At 38.0% G+C, this 25,833-nt stretch overlaps 1 protein-coding gene across 1 annotated transcript in view; it reads right to left on the bottom strand.

Moving 5' to 3' along the window:
• DARS1 (aspartyl-tRNA synthetase 1) overlaps positions 1-25,833 on the bottom strand; it is a 65,068-nt gene that overhangs the window by 25,889 nt on the left and 13,346 nt on the right. The window contains exon 4 of the mRNA XM_019973400.2: positions 20,707-20,809. Coding sequence (XP_019828959.2) covers positions 20,707-20,809 — 103 coding nt within the window. The remainder of the gene's footprint in view (positions 1-20,706; positions 20,810-25,833) is intronic.

The raw sequence follows: 25,833 nt of genomic DNA, 5'->3' as shown, positions 1-25,833 counted from the left end.
CCTTCTTCATCAGTGAGTTGCATCATGGAGTAATCTGACCTGCCCCAACTAGCACTCCAACTGAGACAGTGAGCTATGTCCCTGGCTCATTTGGTTCTCTTATTTCACCTCCTTCAACTCCCTAGGAGGAGGCATTCCATTATCAGGACGTTTTCTTCAAGCCAAGTTAAACACATCTACTCTTAAGGATTGAGCACTAAGTGAGTGTCCTTCCAAAAAGAAGCTGGAATGTGGTCAAATACACTCTGCCCAAGGCTAGCTAAAGGTCTGATCAAAGAAAACAGTTTTCTCTTCTTTCTCTCTCTGAAAAGTAACCAGATGATTCCTTTTATCCAGGACCTGAAATTAGGACTACCTTTAAGTTCATTGATTCAATAGTGTTATGTGCTAAAATACTGATCATCTAGACTAGAAAACTACCACCATTTAAACATCGTTTCTAGTACTAAACAACTGACAAAAGAACTTTGAAAACCAAACCTATTTCTAAACTAGGGCCAAAGCTAAACTTCCGGTATCACAAATTGGTCTACTGAATAAATTAGAAAGAAGGTAGGATTAACTACATATAGAAGATTCTCATAATAAACTTTTTTTGACCTTCCAATCCCAATATTTGCCTTTATTTCTAGTAGTTATGTGCTAGAAGAGCAGACTTAGATCAGGATAAAATAATTCCGTTCTAATATCTCTATGGCCTTATCTATATCTATCTGTCCCTATTTACTCATGCACATGAATAAATTCAGAAGAATAATCATTAAAACAAAACGAAAAGAAGAGTCAAATTTGTGAAAAAGGGTCAGACTAGAACTTGCTAGTTAAAACTAGTAAAAGCTTATACGAGGGCTTAGAATGGGAAAGACTAGATATCTCCTCAAGAAAATTAGAGATTCCAAGGGAACATTTCATGCAAAGATGGGCTCAATAAAGGACAGAAATGGCATGGAGCTAACAGAAGCAGAAGATATTAAGAAGAGGTGGCAAGAATACACAGAAGAATGGTACAAAAAAGATCTTCATGACCCAGATGATCACGATGGTGGGATCACTCACCTAGAGCCAGACATCCTGGATTGTGAAGTCAAGTGGGCCTTAGAAAGCATCACTACGAACAAAGCTAGTGGAGGTGATAGAATTCCAGTTGAACTATTTCAAATCCTGAAAGATGATGCTGTGAAAGTGCTGCATTCAATATGCCAGCAAATTTGGAAAACTCAGCAGTGGCCACAGGACTGGAAAAGGTCAGTTTTCATTCCAATCCCAAAGAAAGCCAATGCCAAAGAATGCTCAACCTACCGCACAATTGCACTCATCTCACACGCTAGTAAAGTAATACTCAAAATTCTCCAAGCCAGGCTTCAGCAATACATGAACCGTGAACTTCCAGATATTCAAGCTGGATTTAGAAAAGGCAAAGGAACCAGAGATCAAATTGCCAACATCTGCTGGATCACTGACAAAGCAAGAGAGTTCAAGAAAAACATCTATTTCTGCTTTATTGACTAGGACAAAGCCTTTGACTGTGTGGATCACAATAAACTGGAAAATTCTAAAAGAGATGGGAATACCGGACCAACTGACCAGCCTCTCGAGAAATCTGTATGCAGGTCAGGAAGCAACAGTTAGAACTGGACATGGAAGAACAGACTGGTTCCAAATAGGAAAAGGAGTATGTCAAGGCTGTATATTATCACCCTGTTTATTTAACTTATATGCAGAGTACATTGTGAGAAATGCTGGGCTCGATGAAGAACAAGCTGGAATCAAGAATGCTGGGAGAAATACCAATAACCTCAGATAAGCAGATGACATTACCCGTACAGCAGAAAGCAAAGAAGAACTAAAGAGCCTCTTGATGAAAGTCAAAGAAGAGAGTGAAAAAGTTGGCTTAAAGCTCAACATTCAGAAAACTAAGATCATGGCATCGGGTCCTATCACTTCATGGCAAATAGATGGAGAAACAGTGGAAATAGTGGCAGACTTTATTTTTGGGGGCTCTAAAATCACTGCAGATGGTGACTGTAGCCATGAAATAAGAAGACGCTTACTCCTTGGTAGAAAAGTTATGACCAACCTAGACAGCATATTAAAAAACAGAGACATCTTTGCCAACAAAGGTCCATCTAGTCAAGGCTACAGTTTTTCCAGTAGGCACGTATCAATGTGAGAGTTGGATGATAAAGAAAGCTGAGCGCTGAAGAATTGATGCTTTTGAGCTGGTGTTGGAGAAGACTCTTGAGAGTCCCTTGGACTGCAAGGAGATCCAACCAGTCCATCCTAAAGGAAATTAGTCCTGGGTGTTCCTTGGAAGGACTGATGTTGAAGCTGAAAAGTCCCAGTACTTTGGCCACCTGATGCAAAGAGCTGACTCATTTGAAAAGACCCTGATGCTGGGAAAGATTGAAGGCAGGAGGAAAAGGGGACAACAGAGGAGGAGATGGTTGGATGGTTTCACTGACTCTATGGACATGGGTTTGGGTGGACTCTGGGAGTTGGTGACGGACAGGGAGGCCTGGCGTGCTGCACTCCATGGGGTCACAAAGAGTTGGACACGACTGAGTGAGTGAACTGAACTGGACTGAACTGACGTGTATTTGTATGTAGAGAGTCAATACAAGAGGGACTGGAATACTTGAATAAGTTAATTGCAATATTCCACTTTGTAGAAAAAGTCTATTTAACATGATTTCATCTGACACTGTGTGTTAAGATGGCTTAATACTATCTTGTATATAAACTACAGCTTGACTGCTGCCATAAAGAGATCCTATTAAAGTTTGCTTTACATTTTGAAACTAATATGTCACTGTGTTTTGTACTCTGAAAGAGCGTTATGTCTAACAAGCAACTAACTAAAAGCCTTTGGTTTTTATAAAGGATATGGCAGGCGTGGAAGCACAGGAACTCCTGGGAACTACATTATTACAGTAGAAATAGATGAAGTAAATTAAATATATCTTTTCAAGAGCTAAGTCAGCTATTTTTTATTATTACCAACACCTCCCAAAACACACTATCACAGCATTTTTTTTTATACTTCACTTTCCAACTACCCTTCTGCCCCGGAATATAGGGAATCACTCTACAAATAAAATTAATAGAGCCTTGATATTAGAAATACCTTAATAGGCAGAACAGACTTTATGTTATGCATTAGGAACTGTCAACCATTCAATTTAATTAATTTACTTCTAACTCCTTTTAACCAGGACCTTACTTCTAATTTAAACTCTCTACAGAAAAAAAAAAACTGTAAAAATCGCCATTCTTCATATAAAGTGTTTTATTAAAATATTTTAGGTGGACTATGGGTGGCTGAGATGGTAAAGAATCTGCCTGCAATGCAGGAGACCTGGGTTCCATCCCTGGGTTGGTAGCTTCCCTGGAGAAGGGAATGGCAATTCACTTCAGTATTCTTGCCTAAAGAATTCCATGCTGTGGCAGATTCATTTTGATATTTGGCAAAACTAATACAATTATGTAAAGTTTAAAAATCAAATAAAATTTAAAAAAAAGAATTCCATGGAGAGAGCTTGGTCAGTATAGTCCATGGGGTCGCAAAGAGTCAGACACAACTGAGTGACTAAAACAAGTGCATCAAGTTTTGCGGGTTTTTTCAAGTTTTTTTTTTTTTTTTAAACAAATGATATAATGTATGAGTAACCCAAACAATTATAGAACATGGCTTGTGGGAAAAAACAAACAGTACTCAGTTATCTGAAGAAATAAAATCCCATCTTTCCAACCTGACTGTCATATAGTTTGTTATTTAGGGCCTCCTCATCAGCCATAGAAATACCCTCATTATCCACAGTTCTGTCAATTGTGATTATAAGTTGTCATGTCTACATTATATGATACTGGGGCTTCACTCTGTTGCTAAAGAATCTGCCTGCAATGCAGGAGACCTGGGTTTGATTCCTGGGTTGGGATGATTCCCTGGAGAAGGGAATGGTGGCTACCCACTCCAGCATTCTTGCCTGGGAAATCCCATGGACAGAGGAGCCTGGTGGGTTGCAAGAGTCGGACTCGATTCAGGGACTAAAACCACATTACGTAAGAAGCAACAAACTAAAAAAAGTCTGTTGGAATGATTAGAAGTAGGCACAACTGCTGTGTTAAGTAACAACTGACTACTGAAGAAAATATATTAAAAAACAAACAAAGACATGAAAGCACCAAACAACATATTATAACCTTGCACAGTAACTGAAGTTCAGAATAACGGCCCTGTGTCATTAAGAAAAAGTTAAACATGAAGAATGTATATAATAGGCTTCAATGATCCTGTTAAGGTTGTCAAAATAGTTTTAGTATTTGAAGGAAGAAGTAAACTTCATAGTCTAAAATAATGCACTACTGAGTAATGCCTAATTCTTTAATGTTGTGTATCATCACATACACTTTGCAAACCTATAATGGGTATTATGCACTGTAAAGAGATTTTTTTAAAAAGCAGATACACAAAATTTGACTATGAAGCATTAGGATTGTGTAAAGCAGAATTTATCCATTCAAGTGCATAGTGGCCTCTTCAAATTGACTGCTCGGGGGAAGAAGGGAGGTGTTATAAACACATTTCAAAATCAGCACAGCCTAAAACAATCTTAAAACAACTTATCGGGAATTATTTCTTGGTTCTGTCACACCAATCAGTTTTTTGGGGGAAAGTCTCACTTATCCCTCTTGTTTCAGAAATGCTAAAGATCATAATAGAACTCTGGGGGGTAGAGAAGAGACTTTAAAAAAAAACAAAACAACTGAATGGCATTAGAGGTGCAAGGACGTAACATGTTTCAAAAAGGAGAGAATATTTAAATACATGAACTATAGGGTTAACAGCTAGACATTAACCTCATTATAAGCTTAATACAGATAGCTACAGTAGTTAATATAACTACTATAGGGTTGAGTAGCTCTCTCCAAACACTTGATAATTTGACTTACTCTATCAGTAAAAAAGTGGTAATTATGTCCCCTAATATGTAGATATTCTATTTATTTTAAAAACTATATACATGTAATACTAAATGTAAGTTATTACCTTTAGGCAAATATAAATTTAGGGTGAGATGCATAATTAGCAACAGTGATCCATAATTAGTAATAGCAAATCCATACTTCATATAGTTTCCTGATAATTTCTATCTAGCTAGGGGAGTATGAAAATCTTGTCAGATATGATTGGATTATCATTAAAAACAAAACAAAACAAAAAACACGCTTCATCATGCAGCGTAATGTTACAAAGATTTCCCATTATCAGAAGTGTCAGCATTAACACTTGTGCTGAAGAACTGATGCTTTTGAACTGTGGTATTGGGGAGAAGATTCTTGAGAGTCCCTTGGACTGCAAGGAGATCAAACCAGTCAATCCGAAAGGAAATCAGCCCTGAATATTCATTGGAAGGACTGATGCTGAAGCTGAAACTCCAATACTTTGGCCAATTGATGTGAAGAAATGACTCATTGGAAAAGATCCTGATGCTGGGAAAGATTGAAGGCAGGAGGAGTAGGGACGACAGAGGATGAGACGGATGGCATCACCGACTCAGTGAAGGTGAGTTTGAGTAAGCTCCTGGAGTTGGTGGCAGACAGGGAAGCCTGGCATGCTGCAGTCCATGGGGTCACAAAGAGTCAGACACGACTGAGCAACTGAAGTGAACTGAACAGTGTTTCTTGGAAGAAATCATTTTAAGCCACTTGTCTACTGTGTGATGGTCAGTTTATTATCTTAAATATAAATAAATATAATCCCCCAAACCATTTAACCAGACATAGTAAACTGTAATATGCTGAAAGTGAACCAGAGAGTTGGGGTACCACTGTTTGCTCCTCTGTGTTCCTGGAATCCTGCAGTCTTACTTTAGAGCCCTCACATGCTGGAGGTGACATGTGTGTGACCTTATGAGGTGCAATCCAAGTGATAGGTCCAGTGTTTATCTATAAATTAACTATTAGAAAAACTTAAATTTTTCCTATCACTCTTAGATAAAAAAAGAAATGAAGGAAAGGATTATTTTCTTTCCTTTAGAGAGTAATTTTGAGCAAATCACACTTTGGAGGTCAGTGGGATAGGACACAAGAATCACAACTGAGAAAAGGCTGCTGGAGCAGGTAGATGATTTGCAGGTGAAAATGTATTTAATAGCATGTAACTGAGTCAGAGAGATCCCAATCCTGCATATAAATAGTGGAGAAATAGATCTGGTAAAGAAGTACTTCACCCATTTTTTGTTGCTGGGTCTCAGTGTGAGGTACTGGTTCTGGCAAATCCTTTTGGAGAACAAAAAAAGAATCATCCCCAATTCACCATGCCTCTCACCAGCAAGGGATGGGGAAATGGCAGGGTTTGCTCTTACAGTTTTAAGTTATTTTTTAAACATTATTTCAAAAACTTATCTTTTATTATAAAAGAATATCCTTACTGTTAAAATTGCAATGTTCAATAATGTATAAATTTAAAATTCTAGGTTCCCTATCATATACTGAACTCCCTCTTCCTCTAATCACTGCTTTCTATACTTCTCTACATTTTTTCTCATTTACAAAAAATATGTAATGTACCTACAGTAGTTTTGTTCATTTTCTCTGTATTTTTTAAGTTTGAAGAAGCAGTTTTATTTCTACAGCTTAAATGAAATTGATCTTAATATATATAAATACCTAACATAGTATTATTTCCATGTCACTTTCGCAATTTCCGTTTATGTTCTAGTTCCCATGTGAAGTGCTTTACACATATATCATCTTGCTTAAACCTCACAAAGGCCTACAAGGTAGGTATACTACCATTTTACAGTTGAAAAAACTGAGACTGAAAGGTCAAGTAACTAGCCCAAGATCACACAGCTAGTAAGGTCAGGTACAGATTACTGCACTTAACAGTTCTGTTACAGACTCACAAATCAGCCTCCAAATTTAAATACTCCAGAATGCATCGTCAGCTTACTTTGAAATAATTCATTCTCATTCTTAGAAGTTCATGAGCTGCCAGATTCCTTTAGAGCTTATGTGAAATAAAGTAGAAATAACAGGCCCTTCACAAATAGCTTTCAAAATGCCTAAGAGTCATGCTGCCTTTTCTGGTAATGCTGATGTATCCTGAGGTCCTGCTGTTGCCAGACTCAACATATATTCATCAGAATCTCTGCATAAGACAACATTAAGGTATTACTTAATAACGTAGAAGAATTAATCCCATAAACTGGCATCTAGTGACACCAGATTTTCAACCTACTTTTAAAGCACTTATTTATCAAGGTTTTCAATGCAAATTTTGAACTGGGCAGGACCAGATATAGAAGTTCTGTTTCTGATCCAATAGATAAGTACCTCATTCCAACAAAGAGGTATAAACCATCTAAGTACAGTTGTTCAAAGGGCTGCAATCTAGAACAGTGTACTGCTGCTAAGTCACTTCAGTCGTGTCCGACTCTGTGCGACCCCACAGACGGCAGCCCACCAGGCTCCCCCATCTCTGGGATTCTCCAGGCAAGAACACTGGAGTGGGTTGCCATTTCCTTCTCCAATGCATGAAAGTGAAAAGTGAAAGTGAAGCTGCTCAGTCGTGTCCAACTCTCAGTGACACCATGGACTGCAGCCTACCAAGCTCCTCCCATGGGTTTTTCCAGGCAAAAGAACTGGAGTGGGTTGCCATTGCCTTCTCCCAGAACAGTGTACAACCAGCCTATGTTCATCAATTAATCCACATGATGCTCAAGAGGTACCCAAATGCCCACCAGTGTCTGGGCCTCAACTTAGATGGTGTATAAAAATACTTCCATCACAGGACCTGTAACATGTCTCTTCATGGAAGTTGTTTATTTTTTGTCCTCTCCCCAAATTAAGCTCCTTATTTGATTATTATGTGCTATTTAGTGTCACTAAATAACTAAGCCCAGAAGAGTGCCTGGACCACAGCAGAGGTAAATTTTCTAAATCACTGAACCTTCTTCTGAGTATTATTTTGCTATTTATAGTTCTAAAAATTAATGCGCAAACTGAAGATTTAGCTTATTAACTAAGTAAAAGTTATTTTCAGGTGAAAGATCTAGAAAGGAAAGAAAATAATCAAACTTGTAAGTAGGTAGGTGACTCACCAGAGAATGAGACACACACTTGTGACTCACCAGCTACCAATAAATAACCTAACCACAATGACTAATACGAAGAAAAAGAAAATAAAACATACACATATTTTTCTGCAAATATTACAGCCTGAAAAGACTTTTTTTTTTTTTCAGAATCCAAACATCTCTATGCTGCTGTGGGTTACACAAACATAAATAGCAAAATAGAATTTTTAACTTTAACATCAGTTCTTTAAATGAACTGTAGGCTTCTGCACTGAGTCACTATGATTTTAATTTTAAACTTCAAAAACCTGTGTTTACATTTACTCCAGTTGTTAAAAGCAGTCAATACACAAAGGCCTACAGGGGTGCCTTTAAAAAAACTTGCCTTTACAAGACTCAATCATAACTAATACAGATTACTCTTTCATTATTTTTAAATGTCACTAAATAAACAGTTTTAAAAAGAAAAAAAGGGATGACTTGCCTCAGTTCTAACTCCAGCTACTAAATATTGGGACATTAATGTCAACATAAGATGGGGATCCAGAAACATTGGTTTAGATGGGTATCCCATCTTCCTGCTTCCAGATAAATTTCATTTAAAGATCTCAAACCATTTCGGATACACAATTAAGAACCTGTTCTTAAAGACCTTTAGGGAATTAGATGTGCCAACCTTCCTATGTAACTCATTTAGTTGTTTCATTTCTATATGCATTCAACCATGAGAAAATTGATCCTTCCAACAAAGTGATTAAAATAATGTGTTGAAGAGTCCTGTGACACTTAAATCCAATTAATGAGTCAACTTTTCGGATTAGTATATTGATGAATTGGATATTCCCAGGAAAGATAATATGGGGAAAACAACTGACCCCATATTGTTAATGTTGCTCTTAAGGAAAATACTAAAACGCTAGAAACTGTTAGTGGTACAATCTACTCAGTAAGGCAAAAATAAGCACCTAAGATTTAATATCTTAAGTAAATGCTAAGATAGTTATCTACTTAAGATATTAAAAGTGACCTCATAGTTTGCCTTTGAAATGATTACGAAACCCCAGCTGGAACAATCTGATTTGATATTTTTAATAGTGGAGTCCTTGCTTCTTTCCACCTGGTATATGGCCAGAGGGAATAGAGTGAAATGTAGGGCCTCATGGAATTAACATATAAATACCATTTTTCTCCCACTTTTTGTGTGGGACATGTTTTAAATGTCCAATATCTTTGCAGTATTCAAGATGGAAACACCTGGAGAATAAATAAACAGTCCTTAGGCACTCCCCTCGTACTAAAGATAATTACAAGCATTTAATATAAAAATCTAAGAATGAAAATCAAATAAGGATTAGAAATGGCCTTTTTCTCATGAACATATTTTCTGCTATGCTATTTTCCAAACCACAGATTCTAGCAGAATCTTTAGTTGGCTAACTAAACTGCTAGTCTGCCAAAGTGAATGTTACTAAATATTCATTTGAATTACCTCATGCTTCACTGATCTTCAAATTTCGAAAGCAAAAAAATCTATAAGGATTTTTTCTTTATTTAAATAAGTATCAGAATCCATTAAAATTTATATGTTGCTGCTAATATGTGTTTTCAATCATAACAGAAGGCTAATAATATATTGGGGCTTCCCTGGTAGCTCAAAAGGTAAAGAATCTGCCTGCAATGTGGGAGACCCAAGTTCAATCCCTGGGTTGGGAAGATCCTCTGGAGAAGGGCATGGCAACCTACTCCAGTATTCTTGCCTGGAGAATCCCATGGACAGAGGAGGCTGGCAGGCTATAGTCCACAGAATTGGAAAGAGTCAGACAAGACTAAGCGCCTAACATACAGAATAATATATTCAGCAATGGAACCCACAGAATTTTCCAAATTTTTATTTTCTTATTATAGTTATACTCAGAAACAAGGGATAAAGAGGAATGAAATCCTGAAGAGTTCAGTGAAACAATGAAGACAGAAGCAACCTATAAACCTCTACTTTCATTATAAAGTAGAATATAGTCTCCTAGGCCCAGCTGGGGAATAAAAATCAATTTTCAGCCATAAAAACACAATACACTCTCTAAACCTGGTGTTAGATTATGGCAATAGTAGTATAGGGGACAAGGAGTTAGTAAGAAGCGTGCAGGGCAAAAGAAACAAAGAGAACAGTGGATAAGGATGTAGTGGAAGTAGTTCTAGGAACGGAACTGGGGTTGTGTGAGGTCAAAAGGGGACAGAAAAAACTGGAAGAAAGTGGGGAGATTTCCCTCCTCCAGAGTATCTTCCTGACCCAGGGACTGAACCTGTGTCTCCCTGCATTGGCAGGTGAATTCTTTACCACTGAGTCACCTGGGAAGCCCAGACAGAGAACAGATACTGGAGTTTAAAATGAAATTCTAACAAGCAAAATCAAGCCTGTGGCCACAGCAGTGAGTTACTAAAGTGAAGCAATGGCGAAGATGGTGGGGGAAAAGTAAGAAATTTCAAGGCCAACTTTTTCCATATGGTAGTCACTTGAAAACATTTAACATGAGACAATGACTTGGAATAGGAGGAACAGAATTCTATCAAGCCAGAAAAAGAAAATGGTTTCAGTAAAACAATCTATTTCAGTCTTTGGCTTTCATGAACTCAAAAGGGTGGAACTTCTCTCCAATTTACTCAACATCATCTAAGCAAGTTTAGGAGACACTGTCCAAATCCCTCTCCCCTTGTTCACTGCTAACTGAGCCCCACCCAGCTCAGTTTTCACCTTTACCTGGCCAGGTGTTCTAAGGGAAGGTGAACCCATCCTAGCTCTGGAGAGTGAATTGTGTTTAGTCCCAGCCCACCCTGGGAATTGATTCCAGACCAATGGTGTTTTTTCCATATAGTTTCTCAAACTAGAAACTTTGAAGCCATTCTCCACTTCTTTCTTTTCCTTACCTACACACATCAGCAGCCAGCAAACAGATAAGATTCTTACATTTGGACCCAGTCACTGTGCAAGCATCATTATCTCTTTTAAGAGTATAGTTTTGCTTTAACACTTGTTTTGAAAACGTGAATTAATTCTAACCAACTGATGTACTGGGATTTCCCCAGTGGCTCAGTGGTAAAGAATCCTCCTGCAATGCAAGAGACACAGGATTTGAGAGTTCCATTCCTGGGTTGGGAAGATCCTGGAGGAGGAGGAAATGGCAGCCCACTCTGTATTCTTGTCTGGAGAATATCATGGACAGAGGGACCTGGCAGGCTATAGTCCCTAGGATCGCAAAGAGTCAGATGCGTCTGAGCACACACGCAATGCACAACTGATGTATTAAATGTCAATCTGAGAATAATGAGAATTTGTGCTTGCCTACACCAGATTTCATCAGCGAGAAACACTAGGTCAATGCAGAAACTGTACTCAGGTGACTGAGCCAAATAGGAATACACAAAACATACACACCTCGATCATCTACCTGTGTTATAAGCCACACTCATTCACATCAGCTAGTCTAACTTTCCTTCTGGCTTCAGACAGCCTTTCTTGTACCATTACACAACAATTTACAAGCTACAACTCTTCTGATATCCACTTCCACTCAGAAACAGTGAGTCTTTTTAAAGATAAAGTGAAATATTCATGTAATTCTCAACATTCAATATGTATAAAACTATTTTATGGTTTTAAAAAAATTAGGTTCTTTTTATAAAACTGTATCACTGATCTTTTTGACTATTGTGCTGTATACCTATTTTCTGCACAAATCTTGAGGTTTTTATTGCATAATTTTGCATAGCACGGTGATTTTTAGGAAAGTATTTATTACAACAACAGAACTGACTGAATATTAGCACCACTCTACAAAAAGTTAACCCAAAAGGACACCCATACCACAATGTCCAAGATCTCTTCCCTTGCTGACAACAGAGCAATTCTATCAGTACAAGTATGTTACAAAGGGCCTAATATGTTAAGGAACAGCATTAGTTACCCAGCTAAACTTTTTCATTTCCTTCCCAAGTCCAGAATCTTGGTAAAGGATAAATTCTTATTTTAGATTCTGAGGGTGGTTTAATTTCCACATCAGTTCCGTGTATCACATAGCTGCTTTGTTGAGTGACTGCATTTTTATTTCTTACAAGAGTGAAAAGAACATGTAAAATGCCCTGTGTGGCAGTGCTGCTGCTGCCAAGTGAAGTGAAGTGAAAGTCACTCAGTTGTGTCCGACTCTTTGTGACCCCATGGACTGTAGACTGCCAGGCTCCTCTGTCTATGGGATTCTCCAGGCAAGAATACTGGAATGGGTAGCCGTTTCCTTCTCCAGGGTATTCTTCCCAACTCAGGAATTGAACGCTGGTCTCCTGCATTGCAGGCGGATTCTTCACCATCTGAGCCACCAGGGAAGCCCAATGATGATAAGCAAAAGCCAAAAGATTAAGCAAAAACAGATGTAAATTTGCCTACTGAGCTTTAGGTTTCATATTTATACTTATAGCCATCAAATATTTTTATATTGAAATTATTCAAAAAAATAACTGTTTTTTGCAAACATGAAACTCTCGACCCCCTCTTCCCTACTGTTTTTATTGCATGCTTTTAAACTACTGGGCAATTTCTGCTTTATGAACGGCAACTACTGCTTTATGCTAGAGGAGATACGCTCATTAATGTTACTGATGGCTAGAAAAACATTTAATTCCTCCTTTGGAACTGTCTCTAGCATCAATTTATGACTCAACACAAAAGTCTTTTTTATTACTTTAGTATCAGCTGTACTTCTTAAAACCAAAATTATTATTTTTCATCAGTTTTGGTTCTCAATAACTTGGGGACAATAAATAAAAGTCACTATCACCCTCAAGAAATAAAACAGCTATCTACTTTTGAGGATGTATACCAGAATAAACTGCACACTCCAGAAAACGTATTTTTGAGGCAAAAAAGCAATAGGGCTTCCTTTTCCCAGTCACCAACACATCTCAATAACATTAAAGCTGTATTCTAAGTGAGCTATCTATATTGTGGAAGGCTTTGAACGAGTATCTTTATACAATCTTAGAGAGGCAGGATGACATAGGAGAAATAGAAGAAGCATGAGCCTAGTATTGAGGCTCTTATCTGTAAAATGAATAGACAAGAGGAAAAAAAAAAAAAGACAAAAGGGTATCTATACCTCACAGTGCTGTTATGAGGCTCAGGGGGAAAAATCCAAGTACTGTACTTTGCTGCTCCATACTGAATATACAGTAATAGTCAGCTGTTATTGCTGCTACTGTTATAAGCAAATCTGTTATTTCCCCTGTACATGAGATGGGGAAGCTACTGGTGGTACTACACTGAACCTTTACTGGGGTGCACCCCATAAACATAAAAGTTCATGGTAGCCACTGGAAAGCTTGGCAAGATAGAGCAAGAGCAATCACCATACTAAATTTTAATTGTAGATTAAGTTTCTTAAATATTAAAAATATTATTTCATATGCAATAAAAGTCCAAGTATATGTGTGTGGGGGAGGGAGCTTTTTTCCATGGTCCTTCTTCAAAAAAAATCTATGGCATGCCCATTCAGGGATGCCCCCCTCCCCCCGCTAAAAAATCTAAGGCACCTGTTATAGAGGTCACCCATCATTATTCGGAGAAGGCAATGGCAACCCACTCCAGTACTAGCCTGGAAAATCCCATGGGCGGAACAGCCTGGTAGGCTGTAGTCCAAGGGGCTGTGAAGTCAGACACGACTGAGCGACTTCACTTTCACTTTTCACTTTCATGCAATGGGGAAGGAAATGGCAGCCCACTCCACTGTTCTTGCCTGGAGAATCCCAGGGACGGCGGAGCCTGTTGGGCTGCCGTCTATGGGGTCGCACAGAGTTAGACACGACTGAAGCGAATTAGCAGCAGCAGCATCATTATTCATATAATCTGCTTAATATACACAAGATAATGATGGAAGGTTAGCAAAATAAGCTTTGTAGGAATAGTGATTTTTACCTTTTGTTTTTCCAGTGGTCATGTATGGATGTGAGAGTTGGACTGTGAAGAAAGCTGAGTGCCGAAGAATTGATGCTTTTGAACTGTGGTGTTGGAGAAGACTCTTGAGTGTCCCTTGGACTGCAAGGAGATCCAACCAGTCCATCCTAAAGGAGACCAGTCCTGGGTGTTCATTGGAAGGGCTGATGCTGAGGCTGAAACTCCAATACTTTGGCCACCTCATGCGAAGAGTTGACTCATTGGAAAAGACTCTGATGCTGGGAGGGATTGGGGGCAGGAGGGGAAGGGGACAACAGAGGATGAGATGGCTGGATGGCATCACTGACCTGATGCACATGAATTTGGGTGAACTCCGGGAGTTGGTGACGGACAGGGAGGCCTGGCGTGCTGCGATTCACGGGGTCGCAAAGAGTCGGACACAACTGAGCAACTGAACTGAACTGAACTGAAACACTACAGATTTAAGCCCTTCAAAAGCCCTTAAGCTTTATTATACTAGATTGTCACAACAAAGGTCTAAAATGTGTAAGAAATCCTACACTATATTGATATATGCTGACTGTTACTTGTTAACAGTAAGGATAAAGTTGAGAGCTGAAAGCTAGGTGATGACTAAATCATCATTTTAGGCAGTCATTATTTCATGTTTTTCAGAACAGTTTCCACATTACTCCTATTTACCCCCTTTACCCCTCCCCCTCAAAATCAGTGATTGTGAAAATGATACTATTCTAAGTTTTTCTTTCTGCATCTTTATATATTCTAAAAAAACCCCAAAACTATTAAAATTTAGACACTTATAGAAACTTGAATATCAAAGGTTTTCAGCAAAACTGCCAATAAACTTGTTAGCTTTCTGGTTGTGAGAAATTATTTGTTGAATCTTACTGTACTCAGTGAGAAATGTGGTCCATAAGACTTACACAGCTACTCACATTCAAATGAATAATTTTTAAACCTGCGCAAGGTATAATAAAAGATTAGGTTGAAAAGAGGACAAAAAGCTATAAAGTTGCTATGAAGTTGCTGCATGCTAGTTTTTCTAGTAATGTACCAACACAAAATACTTCAGTGATACAAATTCAATAAACAATTCATTGAAGCAAAGAACTCAAAATGCCCAAACATGAGACACCATATATTTGCCAATTACATCAAAATAGCATCCCCAAAACATCAACTGTGCATAGATTTTTAAAAATAATACACCACCTTAATAAAAATCTGCACTCCAATTCTAAGGCAGGCACAAGCTTGGTTTATATGTCAAGTAACTTCCTTCAATTACAGTGAATTAGCACTACATCCAACCTCAGACTCTAGTATTTCTCAGGCAAGCTGAAATAAAGATGTTTAAAGAAGGGTCTTAGTTGTGAAGAATGAATAAGACTAACATACAAGTAAACAAGTTATGAAGTCATGTGCCTAACTAGTAAGGAGCCAAGTCTCTAGGCTCTATTACACGCCATTGTTCACTGGCACTTCAGTTTGGTTTCTACATCATCTTAGTAGTTCCAGGATAACTTATTTTGTGAACTCAATTTTCTTCACCAAAATCCCAGGAATTTTAAATTCAAAATAAGCTTGGTAAGAATTAAGCACTACTCAATATGGTCTCTTTACAGTATCAGGGACCCTCAGTGAACACTTAATTTTATCAGGTTACTTAAATACATACAAATATAAAATTAGTAGAAGTAAATGCCTTATTGTCACAGCCCTTAACTTTAAATCGAAGTGAATTTTTACAGTCTGGTTTTTTTTTTTGGCTGTGCTGCACAGCCTGTGGGATTATCCTAATTTTCAGACCAGAGATTGAACCTGATCCCTCGTCAGTGAAAGCGAGCAGTTCTACCTTTGGACTGCTAGGGAACTCCCCCTCAAGGTGAATTTTTAAAGAAAATAAAAGCAAATATTAAAACCCATAAAATTCAAATTAATAATATCACATTAAAGTTTGTTAGAAGTAAATTCCTGACATTCGTTTTACTGTATAAAGCTGTAGACTCATGTACACTTCTGGATTTAATTTTCTGTATCCTTAATACTAGTAATATAAACAATGATTGTTCACAATTACATAAAACATTAACTTTGAGGTTGGTTCAGGATAATCAGGCCTCATAATTAACCAAAGTACTGCAAAGAGCAATCCAAGAATGACAATTTATCAGTAGATGACTTTATAAAATCATAGTGTTCCAGTCAGAGTTAATAATGTAGTATGTTCACTGATATCTGAATCAAACAGGTGTCTAATCTGATAAAATACGAGAACTGTAAACAGAAACATTTTCCCTAGTATGGAAACTATTGTACTATTAGTTATCTGCTGCCTCTATACAGATGAAAACAGGATTCAATAAGTCTGCTTGAGCAGCACAGACTTAAGAAACCTAAGGAGTAAGTAACTGCCAAGTACCACCAAATAACTCGCTTAGCAGGTCACTTTTCAAACTACAATGAAATCTTCATTTGTACAGAACATGGATATTCTTGGCTTCAGTTGACATGAACACAATTTACACAGCAGCTCTCTTCTGTAAGTCAGCCTATAAAATGATATGGCATAGTATTTTTTATGTATCTTTAAGATAATAATTTTTAAATTTTTATTTTAAAATAAAAAAAAGAGGTCACTGTAGATATGGAGAGACTATCCCATTTGAAGCATATATATTGAGAAGTGGTAGGAAATAACAGGAGAAACTGGGAGGCAGAATTAATATTGGACATAGTTGGAAATAGGAAGCCACTGAAAATTTTAGATAAAAATAGCACTTAGAAACCTCTGGCATGTGTGGACTTTTTAAGAAAAGGATTTTGAAGGATGATGAAAAAAATCAACCTTTTTCCAAAAAAAGTTCTGAAAGTTCTTTAGAATTTACAACTTTACCTGATCTATTATTATTCATGAATAGAGCAGGTAATTTTCAAAGCAAAATTTTTCTGTTCTTGATTTTCTTCTTTTAAAACTGGTACTTTGAATATAAGATTGTACTGCTGGCTTTCTATTAGAAAGGACATGTGCTTTAGACTTGTTACCAAGAAACATCAGGATTTCTGAACTACCTTAGAAGTATAGAAAATCACATAAAAACAGATAAGCTGACTGATATATCAAGAAATCACATTCCTAAGAAAATTATCTTATCAACCAGCCACAAAAATTAAAAGCTTATCATCTTTCACCATAAAGAGTCATGAGAATTTTCCTTTTTCATAAAGTAGCAAAAGCTATTAACACATATATTCTTACTCAGGCAAGATACCTTAACATGTAAGTAGTGCCAAAAGTTAAATAATTGTAACTTAAGTACTACATGTTAAACCTATTGTATAAAATTGACTCCATTCACTTGTATATAACCAGTTAAAGGCTTTATAATTTGCAACAGCTCTATTATGAAACCATCTTTTACCACACATTACTAATTATATAAAATGCAGTTTTTAAAATGGACTAAAAATAGTTACATGTACTTTTCTGGTTGAAAAAAGGATTCAAGTCTTCCCTAGTGGTCCAGTGGCTAACTCTATGTTCCCAATGCAGGGGGCTTGGGTCTGATTCCTGGTCAAGGAACTAGATTCCACATGCTGCAACTAAAGATCTGCACACTGCAGCTAAGATCTGGTACAGCCAAATAAATGAACTAGTTAATTTAAAAAAAGGAAAAGAAATCAAAGTCACATCATGACAGTGAAATAGTGAAAGTCACTCAGTCATGTCCGATTCTTTGCGACCCCGTGGACTACAGCCCACCAGGCTCCTGTACTTTTCTACAAGAAAGAGTACTGGAGTGGGTAGCCATTCCCTTGTCCAGGGGATCTTCCCAACTGAGGGATTGAACCCAGGTCTCCTGCAATGCAGGCAGATTCTTTACTGATTGAGCCACCAGGGAAGTCTTGGTTAATAGTCAAACTTGAATTGTAAAATCAGATCTTGAAATTCCTTGGTGATTCAGTGGTTGGGACTCAGTGCTTTCACTGCTGTAGGCCTAATGGGCCCCGGTTCAATCCCTGGTCAGAGAACCAGTACCCCTGGATCGCAAGCAGCCAAAACAAAAACAAAAGAAAAAGGTTAAAATCAGGTCTATAGATAGATCATGACTGAGTTTAATCTACTTCAGGATTATGAAATCCAGATTAAATTATCTGAATTCTTCCCTTATTCTAAAAAGAAAACAAAGGTCACCCATACACTATACCATTTAGACGAAAGCCTTTCTTTAACATTCATTATAAAGGCATTGCTTCCCAGGTGGCTCAGTGGTAAAGAATCTGCTTGCCAATGCAGGAAGATTCAATCCCTGGGTTGGGAAGATCCCCTGGAAAAGGAAATGGCAACCCCCTCCAGTATTCTTGCCTGGGAAAACCCACGAAGAGAGGAGCCTGGTGAGCTACAGTTCATGGGGTCGCAAAAGAGTTGGATATGACTTAGCAACTAAATGACAAATAAGGGCATCAGTGAACTAAGTTCTGTGTGCAAGTATGTTTTCTAGCTGGTAAGCTGTGGTTGACATCTGATATGGTCAACTGCTGTCAGTTAATCAAGTTCCAGGAGTTTCTGAGAAGATCCAAAATAAGAAATAAGAAATAACTATTTGTAGACTACTTTAATGTGTCTGCCTCTAAAGATATCAAATGAAGTTACTGTTCTCTTGATATTAGAATGACTCTTAAGTGATTAATAGCAAATGGGATTTCCAAAAGACTTTCAGACTGCTAATCTTTTAAGAATGTAATACTGAGGTTATAATGCAGTTTAAATAAAAAATACATTTGATATAAAACTGTCAGCTTTATGTTTGGCTGAGCCCCTCTGCTGTTCACCTGAAACACTGTTAACTGGTTATACCGCAGGACAAAACAAAAAATTAAAAAAAAAAACAACCAAAACCCCAAACTGTCAGCTTCATATATTAGTTTTCAGAACCAATTTAACATATAAGAGACAGAAGCTGTTAGGGGAAACACTGACTGAAACCACCCACCCCGACCAGGCACCACTGTAATCATTTGCGTGAGTTATTTTATGACAGGAGGTCCTGGTAAGGAACAAGCCACCACCAATCAGAAGAACTCGGGAAAAGTCAAAAGGAGGCGCCATAAATCCTACCAACCTCCCAGAATCCTCCTTGCTGGAAGCCCTCTTGGCTGAGCAGTGCACCCTGAGTCCGGAGACTAACCCCAGCACCATGAAACCTGAGGTGGAAAGCACATGGCAGAGCACTCCTCCTGGGTCCCCTTACCTTCCTGCTCTCCACCCAGGTACCCCTTACCAATACAGTCTCTCGCTTTGTCAGCACGTGCATTTCCTTGGACAATTCATTTCCACGTGTTACACAAGCGCCCACTCTCAGGCCCTAAAAAGGGTCCCCCTTCCTGTAACAAAGTCCTAAAGGTTGTTTGTTGACTTGAAGCCAACTTTTCTCCAGTATTTTCCAGTATATTAAATATAATTAAGCATATACATCTGTGGTTTTCAGGGGCTCTTACAGAAGCCTGACTGTAAGATAGTTTATTTCTAGGAACCAAGTTTATTTATGTCCTATTTCATAGGATACAGATTGACCTGAAAAGGCTAGGTGACAAAGGCACCCCCACAAGCATATACCCTTAAAGACTAGGGATGAAAACAGCAAAATGAATCACCAAAAGATACAGAAAAGATGAAAGTGACAGTCTCTCAGTAGCAGGGCTGTGAGATAGGGAGGGGTGGGGCCAGTGGTTCTAGTAGTACTGATACATCTGAGCTCATCAGAGATGAACAATGTAAATAATGGATGTAAATAATGGGCTGGAGTCTTTAAACCAGAGGGCAGGTATTGTCATGATACCATCAGACTAAATTTGATAAATAAATCTGTAAACCAAAACCAGTTGCTAAGCAGTGACTGTATGTAGACGATTGTGCTGAGGGAGTCAGGGAGGGTCAAACATAAAATTAAAATATTAAATTAGATCAGTTTTTTGTTTCTTTCTAGTTCTAAAATCGACAATTCTATCTGTGTTAACTCATCTTTAAAGTGTATACACATAAAGAGCAGAGATATCCTAATCCTATATCCTGCCCCTTACAAACGAACAAAACAATAAGCTTCTGCAGGAACCCTGGGCCAGGAAGTAATACTTCTGTGGGGGGAAAAAGGCAAGCTTTATTTAAAAAACAAAAACCCTTTTGGTGTCCAAGTTAAAAGCTGTGACATGTTAAAACAATTGTGTTACTTCCTTCAGGATGGAATCATTTGCAAAATTCCACTCTCATTATTTTAAACACTTCTGTTATTCAGTTAGAAAACTTGTTGCTTAATATGCAAATCTTAAACTAGGAAAGGGAGGGAGGAAATGAAGCTCAACAAACACAACAAAATAAAGTTGCTTTGCAGTGTTGAGGCTGCCAGGCTTTTTGTTACTCTACTTGAAAGTAAATGTGACTTGTCTGTAGAGAGTGCTGCTTCAGCAGTTCCAAATGAATTTCAAGCTTGTGCTCCATATTTTCTCTTTTGTAAGTTTAATGTATTCAGCAACACTGAACTGACAATTTAAATAACTACATTTTTAAACAAACGAAGCATTGATGTTAATGTATGAAAATGGTCCAAAGCCCTGGGAGTCTTGGTTCCCACCATTGTTTATTCTGACAACAGGATATAATTGCTTACTTACTTGGCAGCAAATTTAACCATCTGCTTGCTTGCATGGTCTCCTACCGCCACAAGAGCCTGGACATTAAACTGCTGCTGTCGTAGGACTAAGAAACACTGCTTTCCTGAAAAAGACAAAAAGTATACAAGTGTATTAAGGACATGCTAGTTTTATACCATGCTAGTTCAGGTTTTACAAAGAAAAATGTTTTCCTATTTAAAAACTGGGTCCAAATTTACTATACTCAATAGGGCCATACACATGGGAATTTGGCTTTGACAGCCAAAATACTCATACGCAATTGACAGGCTAAAACCCAAGTTCCTCCTATGCTTTTAAAATGTTATTGAGAACGTAAGCAAATCATCAATTTCAAAAAACATTATTTATCAAGAGAATTATTTTGTGATTGTACGTACTTACTAAACAAATTTCAAATAACTTCAGATCACTTTCACCATTCATTCAAAAGCTAGTATATTTTATAGGCAAAGGTACTATGCTAACCATCAAAGGAGCCTCAAATGATGCAACTATGAGAGCTTAGTCACAGGAACTTAAATGTTCTTTGCAGGTGGTTCCTTTCTTTCCAAAGTACATTTTAAAAAGCATTTAGAATAACAGACTAGCTTATCTCATATTCTATTTTACTCATTTCTTTATGATCTTCCTAATCTTTCATCCTATATGTTACTTTTTTTTAAACCCCAATAATTCACTTTGTCTATAAAAGATCATTCTCTTTATGCCCTAAAACCAGTATTATTTCTGTGTTAATTCTGGGCCTCGTGATTCTCTCTTCTTTCATAAGGAACTATCATTCCTTATTATTAACCTTTTGAAAGACAGTCATAATAGATCCAGTCACTATCCTTGTGGCAACTCTTTTTTTCTAAAAAGATTCTTTTTACAAGTCTCTGATCACATTTTGGGACACTACTTCCTCATAAAACAAGTTAAATCTTTTCTAGACCACTTTTCTTATCAGATTTTCTTTCAAAACATCAAGATTTTGGGGGGGGCGGTTTAAAATGAGAATTATCTTTTACACGGAGAATTAGCTTTGCCCCTTACTCCCTCCCCTAAAAAAGCAAAAGATGCAAGCCGACTTGCAGTTAATACATTCAACATACAGTTTTAAAATGCAAATCTGACAGCAATCATGTTAAAAAAAAAGGCTACAGAGTGCCAACACAGACACAATTTATGGACTTCCAAATCATGTACGATTGACATATTTTTATACTACATAGATACCATTTCCCCTTTCCTTTGGCGTATGATCCAGTTACTAAGTAAAATCTCTCTCTTTTTAAAAATTATTTAATTATTTTTGGCTGCACTGGGTCTTTGTTGCTGCAGGTTTTCTTTCTCAAGTTGTGGTGAGAGGAGGCTGCTCTTCGTTGCAGTGTGCAGGCTTCTCGTGGTGGCTTCTCTCGTTGCAGAGCGTGGATTCCAGGTGTGTGGGCTCAGCAGTTGCAGTGTGTGAGCTCCAGAGTGCAGCTTCAGTAGCTGTGGCACACAGACTTAGTTGCCTGGCTGCATGTGGGATCTTCCTGGGCTAGGCATCAAACCTGTGTTCTCTGCATTGGCAGGTGGATTCTTAGCCAGTGGATTTCAAGGGAAGCTCTAAGCAAAATCTTAAAAAAGAAAACTACGTGAGCTGTACAAATTCAAAGGGATTTTCAAGATGCTGAATTGATAAAGATTGTTACTCTAGAGAAATCTGCAGATGAATCAAATGACATTATCCCAAGAACTACTGAAATTATAGTTAGATACTAGCTCACTCAGAACAGAATGTTAACAGGAAATAAAAGGTAATGTGCATGACTTAGTAAGCATTTTAGCTGCTCTAATAGTGCAGACAGAGGAGCACTGACTGGGCTGCACTACAAAGCAATCTTGTGATGAACTGCAATGCTAGACAAAAACCCTGGGAGAGAACAGAGAGCTCCATAGTACTTACAAAGGGTGACCATGTCTTTAGGTTAGCACTAAGGGGTGACATGTAGTGGAAAGGTTTGGCAAAGAGTAAAAGCTTTTACATCAAAAGATATGGGATCATATCCCGTTACTTCCTATAAGGGGCCTGCTGCTGCTGCTAAGTCACTTCAGTCGTGTCCGACTCTGTGTGACCCCATAGACGGCAGCCCACCAGGCTCCACCATCCCTGGGATTCTCCAGGCAAGAACACTGGAGTGGGTTGCCATTTCCTTCTCCAATGCATGAAAGTGAAAAGTGAAAGTGAAGTTGCTCAGTTGTGTCCGACTCTTTGCGACCCAATGGACTGCAGCCTACCAGGCTCCTCTGTCCATGGGATTTTCCAGGCAAAGTACTGGACTGGGCCTACCAGAATATGAATTATGTCTCAGTTATTCATCTGCAAAATGAAGAAAATAACAGCATATTACTCATGGGGTTTTCTTGAATTTTCATCTATACTCTTGAGGATTATATAATAAGTTTATAATTGTGACAAACACCCAATTAATGTTAACTGTAAACTAGTATTACTACCTTTTAACTATTATCATTACTAATAGCACTACTGCCACTGCCTACTTATTTGAGGACTATGAAAACTGGCTGCCCAGGTGGCACCAGTGGTAAAGAACCTGTCTGCCAATGCAGGAGATGCAAAAGACGCAGGTTTGATCCCTGGGTCGGAAAGATCCCATGAAGCAGGAAATGGCAACCCACTCCAGTATTCTTGCCTGGAAACTTCCATGGACAGAAGAGCCTGGCAGGCTCTAGTCCGTGGATCGCAGAGTCGGACATGACAGCATGCATGCACTGCACGACCATTTCTATTTCACAGCTGGATCACTATGTCCAAAAGCTATGGTGGGTGTTGGGAACACAAAGTATGTATTTGTTAGACACCCATGACAGACTGTTATGTGAACAAAGTGATAAAGCCAATCATAATTTTAAGAGATATTAAAATTGACTGCATAAAAAAACCCACCAAAATATGAAATTGTATAGGAAGAAAAACACCAAAAAATGTGGCTACTAATGGATGGTGAAATCATGGAGAATTATACTGTTCTTCATATTTTCTGAACTTTCTACAATAAGCATGTACTATTTTTTTTAATCAGAAAAAATATATATATATTTTTTTTCAGAAAAAATAATTTTTAAGAGACCAATAAAGTCCGGGTTAAAAGAAAATTGTGGCCATGTTCCAGATTCAACACAGGAGATAAGCAGAACTATGTACTCAGGAGTACATAGAAGCAAGCATACTCCTAAGAGCTAACATGCCTTCTACGAAACAGAAATCATGAAATCAATGATTATGAGTGAAGCGAACAATGTTCACTGTTCTCTTTTAATGTTTAATGTATTTAGTCTACGTAATTTTAAATTTTTAATCTTTAAAAAAAAAAACCAATAGATGAAAGGAAAGGGGAGGTGAGACCAATGTATGATGAGTTGCTTCAGTTGTGTCTGACTCTTTGCAACTCCATGAACTGTAGTCCACCAGGCTCCTTTGTCCATGGGATTCTCCAGGTGAGAATACTGGAGTGGGTTGCCATGCCCTTCTCCAGGGGATATTCCCAACCCAGGGATCGAACCCTTGTCTCTTAGGTCTCCTGCACTGGCAGGCAGGTTCTTTACAACTAGCCCCACCTGGGATGTCCGAGACCAATACCACCAGCATACTATAAAGCCACAGTAAGTAAAAACGTACAGAAACAGGCAGATCAATGCAGCATAAAAAAGAACTGAGAAGATGCCCTATTAGAGCAAAGAGATTTTAATTCTAGTGGAATTCAGGAGATAACTAAAAAACCGAGCAATACAATAGAAAAGGGGAGGACTTTCTAAGTTTGAAAATTATAGAAATGCCTATGCATAAAAATTAAAAAACCACTCTGGGAAAAATATCTACGAATGACATATAACTTATATGAGTTAATATCTTTAATACATAAAGATCTTAAAGATGTATAAGTAAAGAACACTGAGATCCCAATGGGTAATGGACTAGAACAAATAATCTAAAAGAAAAACACCCTAGTAAGTATTCATGGCAGATAGATGGGGAAACAGTGGAAACAGTGGCTGACTTTATTTTTCTGGGCTCCAAAATCACTGCAGATGGTGACTGCAGCCATGAAATTAAAAGACGCTTACTCCTTGGAAGGAAAGTTATGACCAACCTAGACAGCGTATTAAAAAGCAGAGACATTACTTTCTCAACAAAGGTCCGTCTAGTCAAGGCTATGGTTTTTCCAATGGTCATGTATGGATGTGAGAGTTGGACTGTGAAGAAAGCTGAGCGCCGAAGAATTGATGCTTTTGAACTGTGGTGTTGGAGAAGACTCTTGAGAGTCCCTTGGACTGCAAGGAGATCCAACCAGTCCACCCTAAAGGAGACCAGTCCTGGGTGTTCATTGGAAGGACTGATGTTGAGGCTGAAACTCCAATACTTTGGCCACCTGATGTGAAGAGCTGATTCATTGGAAAAGACCCTGATGCTGGGAAAGATTGAGGGCAGGAGGAGAAGGGGATGAAAGAGGATGAGATGATTGGATGGCATCATCGACTCAATGGACATGGGTTTGGGTGGACTCCGGGAGTTGGTGACAGACAGGGAGGCCTGGTGTGCTGCGGTTCATGGGGTTGCAAAGAGTCAGACACGACTGAGCAACTGAATTGAACTGAAGTAAACATAAGGAGAAAAATGTTACTGGAAATGAAACTATTGTAAGTTGAAACAAATACGGATTACGACACATACCTCTCATACTAGAATAAATTTAAAAATATACACTATTATTCAATGTTCAGAAGAATTAAGTGAAAACCGTTCCTTCATAACTTGTCCATAGCAAGATAGGCTTCTACAATGCTTTCAGAGATCAATTTGGCAATGGGCTTAAAACATTCTGATTCAAAAAATATGTTTCTTAGAATGTATGTTAAGAAAATTAAATAGGGAACGTCTTACTGACAAAGCTGTTCATTATAGCATTATTTAAATAAAAGAAATAAGGTTTAACATCACCCCATATCTATGTAATTTTCACTAGTAGAACAGATCTACATATGACTCTAATGCTATGGTCCCAAGTTTTCTGTGTTCAAAGCACTTTCAAATACTAGAACCTTGATGGTACATTCAAAAAGATT

This window comes from Bos indicus, chromosome 2 (assembly GCF_029378745.1).
Source record: "Bos indicus isolate NIAB-ARS_2022 breed Sahiwal x Tharparkar chromosome 2, NIAB-ARS_B.indTharparkar_mat_pri_1.0, whole genome shotgun sequence".
Taxonomy (NCBI): domain Eukaryota; kingdom Metazoa; phylum Chordata; class Mammalia; order Artiodactyla; family Bovidae; genus Bos; species Bos indicus.
The sequence above is the reverse complement of the archived record's forward strand: the minus strand, read 5'-3'. Positions and strand labels throughout refer to the sequence as shown.